Consider the following 12515-nt stretch of genomic DNA (forward strand, 5'->3'; position numbering starts at 1 on the left):
AACACCAGCCACTGATGAAGGAAATAGAGTTATGTGATCGGCTTGCAGGCCTATTAGACCAGTCGAGCAAGGTTCACTTCCTGGTCCAGTCTTATGGAGCATGTGTCACCTGTATTCCAACAATAGTGGAATTCTACTTGCCAAGAAGAAAGAGTGTGCCACATTTCCAGCTAGCTAGTCAGGCGCCATAATAGAATGGGTCACATGTCATTTATGCTCTGCAGAAGCTGTCTTCTCACATAGGGGGTCATGGACACAGCTTCCCTTCAAAAGGGGAGTGCGGGTGACCGTGGTGACCATATCTAATGCAGTAGTAATAGTGGTTGCCAGTATCTACAGTGGTTACTCTAGGCATTGAGGTAACTGATGATATTTATTTTCTTCTCTATACACTTTTATTTTCTAAGTTTTCTATAATACTAGTTTTGTAATTAGAAAAAAGTTATTTAAAAAATCAGTTCCCATTGTGTAGCAATCTCTGTGCTTTCAAATGTGTTATTTTTTTTATAGAAAACTGTTTTGTGACTGCCATGTTTTATTTTAAGGAAAGACTTGAAATTGATCCTTTGCCTCATTGACTCTGTCTTCTTTCACCTGTCTTCTGTCTAATTTAGCCTGCTTCTTGGACTCCATGGCAACCCTGGGACTTGCGGCCTATGGATACGGTATCCGGTACGAATATGGAATTTTCAACCAGAAGATCCGAGATGGATGGCAGGTATGTGAACCATCTTTTTCAATTTTGTCATTGACTTACTTCATGACTGTTTGCACTGTGCTCTTACATGATTTATAATTTATGGATCTTTCACATTCCTCTGCCATTTGGTTGACAACAGTAGATACTGTCTGTGTCTCCACTTTGGATTATAATTCCTCAAGAGCAGAGACCCTGTGACTGTCATTCACCCTAGATCCACAGTGCTTGGTTCTGACTGGTGGACTCTCAGTTTTTGTCATCTATGAAATAATAATGACAGGACGTACCTCTCAGAATTATTACAAAGATTAAGAAAAATAATCTCAAAAAATAAAAAAATGATTGCCTTTCAACAACGAGTGTTCACCCAGTTGGAGTTATTTTCATCATTCTTGAAAGCCAGGTAGAATCTTGGGATTTGCTGCCTTCAGAATGTGGCCTTACAGGGGGTCTGAAATGTTTATCCCCGACCACTTGAATGTAGATCGTCTACAGAGTGTGACATTCCGCCCCATGGTCTGCAAAAGGAGAAGCACAGGCATGAATCATGCACTTTCCCAGTAATCCTTAATGGTAAGAACCATAGAGTCATTTTGTAGACAGAAAACTGAGTCCCTTATGGAGCGAAGTTACCCCAGATCACACTGCTGGTGAACGTGTGCCTGTGGTCCCAGATTTCCAGGTCCACATTCAGTATTCTTGTCTATTTCAAGGTCTTGCCCTCCTTAACATCTTAACATGCCTATCTTATAAGATACATAAGCTAAATGTCCTAATTTTTAATAAGATGAAATCATGCAATCTTGTTAACTCATATCAAATAAATCTGGTGTATATTTAATACATATGATTAAGTGCACCATAGAAATGTGCACAAACCCATCCAGATGGCCCCAGTTTGACTTTCATATAACCACATTGATTTTCAAGTATTTATTTCTTTTGTCTCTGGTAACTCTTTGAGTATACAGACAATGCTACTGTAGATATTTTTCCCTGATACTAAGTGTGATTTAGGCTTTCTGTCTCCTTATCTTTGTCTCATACATACACACCACTGGCAAAGATATATGGATTACGTTTTCAAAAAGCCTGAGCTCTGTAAGCATCCCCACAACTGGGAGTCCAGCTGCAGAGTGCTCAGAGATTGGATGGGGAGACAGAGGCTGGAGCAAAGGTGAGGAAAAAGAAGGAGAACAAAGGAGAAAAAATTGGCTGTTCTCTCCCGCCACCCCCAGAATTTGGACACTGTCTGGGTCAAGGAAGGAAGGAACTTACAGATATGGCATGAAGACAAAATGCAAAAAGGATTGAAGGAGGACATTAGGAACATACTAGAAAAGACATATTGCAAGCCAGATTCCAAATTTTGCTAAGGACCAGTGTTGTGTACATCTCTGCACAAGTAGAGCTGCAACATGATAGAGAAGAAAAGCTTGGGCACTATTTTCTTTTGAGACCTAATTTCAACTCATTACCTTTGTAAGGCGTGTTGCCTCAGTTAGGTTACCCAACTTCTCAGAGCTTCCGTTTCTTACCTGCAGAATGGACACACCAAGTTCACAGAATTAGTGTGAAAATATGTAGAATATCTAGCACACAAATAAGCACTCAATAAAAAGAGCTTTGCTTAAGAAAAAAATGATGATTTAATAAATTTTAGTATGCTATGATAAAATATCAATACAGCCATTACTACTATATTTTTGGTCAATGTTGATAAAATAGGAAAATGTTTGTTATTTTAAGAAAAAGAACATAGAATTACATGTATAATAGGACTTTAACTAGCCAGAGGAGGCCAGGATGATAGAGGAAAAATACATCCAAGCTTCAACCTTAATTATCCTTGATACATGGGATTTCAGGTGACTTTTACTATCTTATATTTTTTTCTTCTACATGTCTCATATCACGTAAGAAATATGTGTCTTGTCATCATAAAAAGTTGTAGAAGTGAGTGGTGTGCCAGTGGCTCATGCCTGTATTCCTAGCTACTCTAGAGGCAGAGATCAAGAGGATCATGGTTTTCAGCCAGCCCAGGCAAAAAGCAAGGCCCTATCTAAAAAATGCCCAACACAAAAAAAGGCTGCTGGAGTGGCTCAAGTGGTACAGTGCCTGCTTAGTAAGTCCTAGGCTCTGAGTTCCAATCATAGTACTGCCAAAAAAAAAAGTTGTAGAAGTGATGGAATTGGTTTCTTCCCCAATGAAATAACCTAGAGTTCTTGGCTAAGAGCCTGGCTTAACAGGCATTTTCAGTATGGCCAACATTTTGACACAATCCAACCAAGTGACCTAAGAAAACCATTGTCAGTCTTTGAAAGTAGATTCATGTGGTACTCACTGTACTCCAGGATGTTTAAGAATTTTGCTTACTTTTTAACCACTGTTGTGTGAAAAAGTGAAAAAAAAACTCAGCAAATAAATCTCAGATTTTCCTCAAATGCATTCCCCACCCCAATTTTTATGATATATCACTTATTATTAACCATACCTACTTCTGGTCCTCTTAAATGGTCCTTATTCCAAGAAAACATTCCTTTTTCTCCAGACCAAGGAAGTATATTATTACCAGTATTCCTAAAGGAAAGAGAGGCCAAGTGCAGTGGTACATGTCTTTAATCCCAGCTATGTGGGAGGTGTAGGTAGGAGAATCAAAGTCTAAGACTGGTCTGGACAAAAAGCTCAAGACCCTATCAAAAACATAACTAAAGTAAAATGAACTGGGGTTGTGATTCAAATGGTAGAGCACTCACCTAGTAAGCGTAAGCCCTGAGTTAAACCCCCAGTCAGCTGATGACAACGTCACCAGCTAGGAAGATTTGATTTATTTATTTATTTATTTATTTAGTGATACTGCAGTTTGAAGTCAGGACCTGGTGCTATTAGGCAGGTGCTCTGCCCATTCCACCAACCCCTTTTGTGTTGGTTGTTTTTAAGATAGGGTCTCACTTGATGACCAGGCCAGCATAGACCATGATCCTCTTATTTACACTTCCCCAAAAATAGCTGGGATGACAGGCACACACCACCATGCCTGGCCATTGGTTTAAATGAGGTCTCATAAACTTTTTGCCTGGGCTGGCCTTGAACCACAGTCCTCCTGATCTGCACCTTTCAAGTAGTTAGATTACAGTCATGAGCCATGGGTGCCCAGCCGGGAATATTTTTGAGTCTCTTCAAGGAAGATTTGCAGGGGAAAAAAAGTCAATTGTGAAAACAATTGTGTTACTAAAATTCTAGACTAACTATGTACCTTATCAGTACTAGGTCTTCATGAAAATAACTCCCTTCCTGGAAGCCAGAGTGGGGAAGGCATTTGCAGTAACCTCACAGGAAAGTTTACCAGTCACACCAGAGTTCTGGGCAGAAAGCATTCACAGTACACATCTCAAGTTGAATCAGTGTCTGCTCTTTGCTTAGAACTGTGCCAAGCCTGTTACAGCTAGTCATGCACCATTCACATTGTCCAGTTGGCTTCTAGTTAGCATTGCTGGATTTCTGGAACTCCCAGAAATATTTTTTCAATTATTTACATTACCAGAAGACAAAGTTTGTTGACTCTCTCCTGGGTTTGTTCACAAGTTCACGTGCTCAATGTCCTGCAGGTAAGGGAAAAAGCATTTCTTGGAATTCAGTCACTGTCGGAGCCCCAGAGCTGACCTCTGCATCACTGTGGCCTGCGATACACACTGCAGATTCCTCTAGGGAAGATGCCCAGTCTAGCTACCACCCACACAGGTTGGCTCTCTCACCAAAAAGAGCCACTCTTGCTTTGTTTTGGGTCAGCCCCTGGTAGCCTCTAGGGTGGAGCAGGTCTGATACCCCATGGATGTAAGTGAAAGCCCTTCACCCATCTTGCCCTCCTACATAGTACACTAGGGATCGCTGGCTGCGTGGCAATCTAAATTTACAGCACATTTTGTTGATTTGTGGGAAGAAAGCCAGGGAGAGGAGGCTTACCCCATCCCACAGCTTCTGGATTTGGAGGTGGCAGGAGCCGGTTCTTTCTCTTCAGAACTGCTGAGATGAACTTGTGGTTATGAAATACCTGTTTTTCAGTCTACCTTAAAAACAAGCCTTGTAGAACTGACAGTGTTATTCACTGATTCAGTGATGGTGTTATTATTGACTCAGCAAGGGACTCGGGACACAGATTAGCCAGCAACAGGGTTTCCAATAGAACTTGTTAGCACAGGAAATTAAAAACAGCCATCGTTTGGGAGGGACAAATAAACCAGGATTTAATGGCATTGAGACTGATGAGCTGACTAGCCCTTTGTCACTTAAAAGTGGACCCTCAAAAGAGCAGGAGTTGAGGGGGCCAGCAATGGGGCATGCAGAGTGTTCTCTCCTCTGAGCACCCCAGGCTTCTTGAGGGTAGAACAGCCCGCAGTCCTGCCACCTCTTGGTGTGGCTTTCCAGAGGAAAACTGTTCTTGCCTCAGTGTCGTCCTGCGCTCCCTGCAGGAGTGTTTGACAACAGTACTGAAGGCTGCAGGGAGGTGAACAGGCTACAGGTCTCCCTGTGACAGGAAGCAGTGCTCACAGTAACTCGTATTTTAAAACCCCACACTTGACCTTGTCCAAGTGCAGTATAAAGGATTTTGTAGATCAAGACATTTTGTTCCTCTGTTGATATCATCTGGTTAGTAACACGTTAGTGGACTCAACAAGCTTCCCTGCAACTGGAAAGTCTCAGCCATTTCCCTCTTAACTTTTATTTTATGTTTTGTTCTCTTTAGGACTGGGCTAGTAGAAGTTTAAATTCCGATACATAGAATTAGTTATTGACTTTGTATGACCTTGTAGCTTCTGGCTGCTCTGTAGAATGATGGACTTCAGAGGTCTCCCCAGCCCTACTGAGAGATTCTGCATTTAAGTAAGATGTGATTTACTGAGTAGCTTCAGTCTGTCTCCAGCCTTCCAAGCAAAGCTTCGTCTCACATCTATCTCCTCCTGCCTCCAGCTCCCAATTTTTCCACCTAAAGATGGTGTTTCTCTGAGTCTCCTACCCATGCATCATTAGCAACCATATCACTGTCAACAATATCAGCAGAGGAGCAAGACGTCTTGACTTTCAAAATCCTTTATGCTGTGTTTGGTCAAGGGTGGTTAATATGAGCAGGCAGGCATTTTGATATAAAGTCACACCCTATGGTTGAATAAATGAATGTGTGTTTGCTTGTCTGGCTGTGGACATTAATATTTTGTCTAACATCCCAAAAGACAGAAGCTGTGTTTATTTCTATCTCTTCTCACTATGCCTGGGGCAGGCATTGAACTCATAGTCAGGTGACCATGGGGTGTCCAGTGTTTTGTCATAATTCCTAAGCAATGTCATTTAAGATAAAGCTGAGTTTTTCTAGGAGGTGATGGTAAAGAATGAAATAGCCAAAATATTCATAGTGATCTTATTGACAAGGGAATTTTATCCCTCCCCCTTTCTTTGCAGAACACAATTTATATATATATATATAATTCTAAAAGTTTCAGTGGTAATACATAGCATTTACTTTTAAACTATATCTCCCCCTACACACCAAATGTTCTTGTTTTGGTCTTCTTGTTCATTACAAGCCAAAATTCATCTGACATTTAGGATACTCTAAATAGAAACTATGGTTTTTAAATTTTCTATAAGCAATGTGTTGTTATAGATTAACATGCATACTTGGGAAAATGTTGAAATTGTCAATAAATTCCTTAGCTCTTACTATATGTCATCTTCAAAATAAAACCATAATATGTAGCTCATTATGAAATTTAAATTGCACCAGATTAAGGGAAACAGAGACTATGAAATAGATTAGTGCTCTGTACTTACATTGGGATGTTTTGTGTAGGGAGTTTTCTGTAAGTAGCATTTTCTACTGATTCTGCAGATTCTAGGCCTGAGAATCTTGACTGAAGCCAGCATGGAGGGCCGAGCATGTCCCCACATCCAATGGTGAACATCTCTGGAGGGCATCTGTTTAGCTCCAGCTGGACAATGGAATTCACAGATGTTAAGACACAGGCTCTGGAACCTGATAATGTATAAAAATAAATATAATAATATATATAAAACACTTAGGGCTGTATCAGCAAGTATTGTTATTGTTAATTTAGGATATAAAACAGTAATAAAGATCAATTGAGATTGACCAGTCCAAAATACTCTCTCTCCAAAAAGTATTCTTGAGTAGTTTCAGGTAAAGATATTTTTATTGTGATGTAATTGAAGGACTAGGTCCACATCTCCTGAAAATTAACTCTAAGCCATGTCCTTTTTGCAGGTAGAAGAGGCAGATGATTGGCTCAGGCATGGAAACCCTTGGGAGAAGTCCCGTCCTGAATTTATGCTGCCTGTGCACTTCTACGGAAGAGTAGAGCACACCCAGACCGGGACCAAGTGGATCGACACGCAGGTATCCAGGTGTCCTCACAGCTGGCATTTTATGCATTGAATACGTGTCACACAGGACAGTGTGAGTGTGATGTTGAGAGCAGTGTGGTATGTATTAACTAGCAAGCACAGTGTGTTTTTATAAATGAATCTGTTACTCCTCTTAGTGCAATTCATTTCAGAGATAAGGGAACTGACACCAAGAGAGAAGTGACTTTCCCAGTTTTCCAGGATCATATTGCAATCAGCTTTATCAAAAATTAATCAGTTCTATAATACCTAGCATGCTTCGCTCTCTGGTTTTATTTAAGTTGTTGATACCACAACAGAGTAAGTTTGAATGTCATTCCTCACTTACAACTTCTTCAGAATAAATGCTTTAACACTGCAGTATTTACTTAAAAGAGTATCAAAGTTCATATTCGTTGTAAAATCAAAATAATAATGCAAGACGTGCAAGATAAGTGGTTTGTGCCAGATCACCTCTAGAGAAGTAGTGCTGGGTGCACCCAGTGGTGCATGCTTTGCTGTCCTGTACTTCCTGACAGATGACCCCTATTCACTGCTAGACCGGCCTGCCCAATCAGGAGAGCATCATTTGAAATATTTAATGAACAAAGTCTGGAGCTAGAAAAGATTTATCCTCAAAAACTTCAAGAGAATGGTAAAGACCAACTAAATTCTGTCCTTATATGTGAAAATTGAGTGTAAAATTCAATCAAAATTGTTTGGTTTGTGGGCTAGTCTCTATAAATAAATGCTTTATTTTAGGTTAAAAGAGCTAAGACCCATGTTACACTAATTTTTTAAAATAGTGGCTCATTTTGCTAATCCTTATAGAGCTATTCTTAGTTCAGGAAAATAAGACTTTTTAAAAATTGCTTCTGGCTGGGCACTGGTGGCTCACACCTGTAATCCTATCTGGTCAGGCAGCGGAGGTCAGAAGGATCATAGTCTGAAGCCAGCCTGGGAAAATAGTTCACAAGACCCTATCTTGAAAAAACCCAACATGAAAAAGGGTTGGTGGAGTGGCTCAAGTGGGAGAGTGCCTTTCTACCTAAGCGTGAGGCCACAAGTTCAAACCCCAATACCACCAAAACAAAAAAATTGCTTCTTATCTGAATGTGAGTTTATTTGACATTTGAAATGATAGGTTAGAAACTAAAACAGGTAGATAAAAGTGCAATGGAATACTTTTCTGTGATTTGAAGATAAGCTCCTAATTTGTTTTGTTTTTCATTTTCATTAAACAGTAGATCACAATCTAAGTTGCACCTGGTTACAAACACCATCAGGAGAGCCACAAATTAATCAGTACTTAATCCACCCAAAGAATTCACACATTTTTGGTACTATAATAAATATTTGGTTTAGAATTTTGTACCTACAACTTCACCAGTGACTTTTGATCTGTCTAAAATGCTGCAGTTTACACAATTAATCTTGGAAGCATTCTCTTTACACCGTGGGTCCCACTGCTGAGCTAACTTGTATTTACAAAGCACCTTTAGATGTTTGCATACTGAATCCAGAAATTCAATTGCGGAGAGTGTGTTTCTAGGTCTGCAGAAGTGAGGTTATGGGCAGAGGTAAAGTCAGTGAGCTGCGCATGCCATCTCCTGAATCAGCCCCGCATCGGTAGCTGGTGAGATCAGAGAACATGAGGCAAGGGATGCCTTCCAGCACACTGAGCTATTTGTTTTGCTCTCGTGTAATGCAGGTCCTTTGAGAAGAGACCAAAATATATAGGAGGGAGTGCCTGTGAAGACAAAAGGGGAAAGGATCAGGAAATGGGAAGTCTTCAGATGGTGGCTCAAGTGTGGCAGAAGGAGGGAGGATTCTCAAGGAGAGCCTCAGCCCGCAGCGCTGCTCTGAGAAGTGGCTGGGCTAAAGGCCTGGATTAAAGATCGCCCACTGGAAAAGCTCTGGTGTTCCAGCTCTGCTAGAATACCCCAGAGAGAACTCACAGCTCCCTTGGGTGAGCTCAGAGGAGGTGAGCCCCCAGGGACAAGTTCTCTCTGAAGTTCCCTGAGAGGAGATCCAAGGGGCACACTTACTGGGCCGTTTGGTAACACTTTGAGGTCAAAAAGGCAAATCCTAGCTACTCATCATGGTTCATCCTATAATCTCAACTACTCAGGAGACTGAGATCAGGAGGATTGTGATTCTAAGGCCAGCCTGGGCAAAAAAGTTCATGAGCTCTCATCTCGACCAATAGGTAGGCATCCCACCTGCTGGAAGAGGATCACAGTCCAGGCCAACCCAGGCAAAAACACCTGACTCTGTCCCCAAAATAGCTAAAAAGTAAGAAGGGCTGGAGTGCATGACACAAGAGGTAGAGCACTTACCTAGCAAGTGCAAGGTCCTGAGTTCAAAACCCAGTAGCACTGAAAGACAGAGAGAGGGAGGGAGGAAGGAGATGTAAAGAAAAGAGAAAGGAAGGAAGGAAGGGTCTTACTTACACCCAGATTCAATCCCTCTCTATAAATGATTTCTCCTGATTAATCACAACTTGCTTTAAAAATCTCTAGGGACCTTGATTTCTTAGGGAAAGAGCTTAAAATGAGGGTGACTCTTTACGTGAGGTCCCAGTGATCATGAAAGCATGTCTCCATGTGTATGATTGGTGTGAGCTGTGTACTTCATCAGTCATGGTTCCACAGACCAAATTAAAGTCGTGTGTGGACATTTCAACTCTGCCTCCTCATGTCCAAAATGAGTGGGCTGCACCAACGATCTCTAGTATCCTCCAGTTCAATTATTCCGTCAGTTTCCTTCTTGGAGCTTGACTCTGGTGAGGCAGGGATGGAAAGGAGTCTTTCCTCACACTTTAAATGCACTGTGAAATCTCGTCCATCTTCTGCTCTTCTCCACTTGAACGACTGTCAAAACTCGCATCTCAAACCCAGCTCAGCTAATCTTCACCTGATTTGGCAGATTAGTATAGGAATCACTAAAATAACTCTTCTTTTCCCAATGTCAAAAACTGTAGCTTAACATTTTAAATATCACGTCTGAGGTATCTTCAGACATTTCCCATACAATTGATTTTTACAACAAATGTGAAATCAGATCATTGAGTAACTCACACAGAATTTATCCTAGTGGTTACTTTTAGGTAGGCACAGATTCATTTGTCATTTTGCTAGCAGTAATAAAATCACTTTATTATTATTAGAGCAATGGCTTGGTGTGAAACATCAGATAAGCTTTTCTAATACTAGCACCCCACAGTTCCATTCCAAAGCCTCTCTTCTCTGAGCAAGAAGAACATGGGAAGTCAACAAAGAAAAGCTGTAAAGGACAATCAGTCTCAATGGCCCAGGGAGGAACTGCGTGACCTCTAATACTCCCTCTATCCCTGCAACCCTCTTCTTGGTTTACACTTCACTCCATTTCAATTGGTGATGGAGCAGAAATAGAAAGAACCCACTGCAGTCTCCCAGCCATTGTTCAGGCTGTGTCATCACACTCAAGAACTGTGAGCCACTGCTTCTTTTTAATCCCATAGGTGGTCCTGGCTCTGCCGTATGACACCCCTGTGCCTGGGTATATGAATAACACGGTCAACACCATGCGCCTCTGGTCAGCTAGAGCACCCAATGACTTTAACCTCAGAGACTGTGAGTACAGTGTGGGTTTTGCTTTCTTTGTGTGCATGCTTAATTGTTTTGATTGCTAGTTAGGATCAAATAGAGTTTGAGGAAAAAAAAAAAAGCCTTGAGTTTCTGATCTGGAAACTAAGCCAGCATTTTATGGAGCAAGTGAGAAGGACACTTTTAAAGCAGTCTTTCTGTAGTACTCAGACTCTCATGTGAAGGCCAGCATGGAGGTTTGTGGGTTCTTAGGAATCTTGGGAATGTCACATGGTGTGACAGCAAGTGAGATGGAGGGCCTTGCACCAACAGTGGCTGGTTTGTCTCTTATTGCTTGCTTTTCTGATGTTCCCCTCAGTCAATGTTGGAGACTACATTCAGGCTGTGCTGGACCGAAACCTGGCCGAGAACATCTCCCGTGTGCTCTATCCCAATGACAATGTGAGTGATCCAATGCCAATGCATGCAACTTACTGCTCAAGAGCCTATTCGGTCACCCTACAAGACATATCCAATGTGGATTTTTTTCCTTCACTTGCAGAATAAGCTCCATGTACCTTCCTGAGTTGTCTAGACTTCCCCCTCCCAACCAAGTCAGGAAAACAAATCTGTACAATTCATGAAATCAGAATTGGTGTTTTGCCTACTAATTGGGAAGCTCTCCAGATGTATCTCAAAACAGAACCCAGATATAAAAGATGAGGTGAATAGCTGGTGAAACCCTACTTCCTTTGTAGACACAAACTTCATCCGCTAAGTTAGAAACCCTGGAGGTCTCCTGCCTTGCTTTTTCCCTGGTGGCAGAGCTCTTCCTGGCCTTCTGTCCCCAAGCTTTTGTGGTCATGGTCCTTGGATTGGATCATGAACAAATGCCTGCTTCTTCTGCTGCTTGCTTGGATCTTCACATTTTTTTCTTACAGATGATTATCCTAATTTTACTCTAAAAAATGGCTTAGGTTTTTTTTTTTTAATGCTTGGAAGTGGATCTCCCATGATTGCTGTATATTCATAGTTGATTTAAATATATGTTAACTTAAACTTCCCTCTGGGTAAAATCATTTTCTTTTAATCTGTAATGATTCCTTTTGAAAGTAATCTCAGAAGCAACCAAGTAAGTGCTTTGTTTCACAAAGGTGGTAGAAAGCAGAGATTTTGGAGACGAGAATGTAATGGTCCTTAAGACCAAATGTCCACTTGGTACTCAACCACAGTGTCTAACAAGAGGGGAGGAAGGATTTTGTGGGTTTGTTGCTGCTTGCTTAGGAACCTAATGATTTATAGCATTTTCTTTTGGGGAAGCCATGGAGACTTAAGTCCGTTTCAGCGCAACCTCTAACTCAAAGCTTATTCTATTTTGTGTCCAAAGTAAGAATGCTTGCAAGTCTGGGATCATACTGCCTTCCCAAATCCAGGCCTGCTGACTTCTGTGATGCGTGGGGCTTGAATTCCTCTCCTATCATCAGTGAGGACCAGCCCTGATTTCACTTGGAAATAATCATCTCCATTAATAGACAACACTTACTAAGTTAGCATGGGGTAAAACAAACAATAAAAAAAACCTAGACAACTTGGGTTAAGTAGCTGTTAGGATGATGTTTTGTTTTGTAGGAATGAGTTGATAAAATCACTTTTGTGCCATGATCCTTAAAAACAAACACATACCTTCTCCCTAATGTGGCCATAGCCCTCATCCACACTTCAGTCTTTCTTCCAAGAGTCGTGCCCCTGTCCTCGCTCTGCCACTGGTGAGCTATTTGTCCTGTGTGTAAAGCCCACGGTGGCTTCCTGTCATGTGTAAGAGAAGTGCAGAGTGTTAGGTGTGCTTCCTGGCT

At 41.3% G+C, this 12515-nt stretch overlaps 1 protein-coding gene and 1 long non-coding RNA gene across 3 annotated transcripts in view; one reads left to right on the plus strand and one right to left on the minus strand.

The window, feature by feature from the left end:
• Pygl (glycogen phosphorylase L) overlaps positions 1–12515 on the plus strand; it is a 36626-nt gene that overhangs the window by 10404 nt on the left and 13707 nt on the right. For both annotated transcript variants that reach the window (XM_074067999.1, XM_020165028.2), the window contains exons 4-7: positions 615–718; positions 6978–7109; positions 10599–10710; positions 11042–11124. In XM_074067999.1, the coding sequence (XP_073924100.1) occupies positions 615–718; positions 6978–7109; positions 10599–10710; positions 11042–11124 (431 nt within the window). The remainder of the gene's footprint in view (positions 1–614; positions 719–6977; positions 7110–10598; positions 10711–11041; positions 11125–12515) is intronic.
• On the minus strand, positions 715–6980 carry LOC141421579 (uncharacterized). The gene is made up of 3 exons (XR_012446171.1): positions 4242–6980; positions 2179–2238; positions 715–1218 (listed from the first exon to the last, which is right to left on the minus strand). It is a non-coding gene; the product is annotated as an uncharacterized lncRNA (long non-coding RNA).

The sequence above is a fragment of the Castor canadensis genome, chromosome 3, assembly GCF_047511655.1.
Source record: "Castor canadensis chromosome 3, mCasCan1.hap1v2, whole genome shotgun sequence".
Taxonomy (NCBI): Eukaryota; Metazoa; Chordata; class Mammalia; order Rodentia; family Castoridae; genus Castor; species Castor canadensis.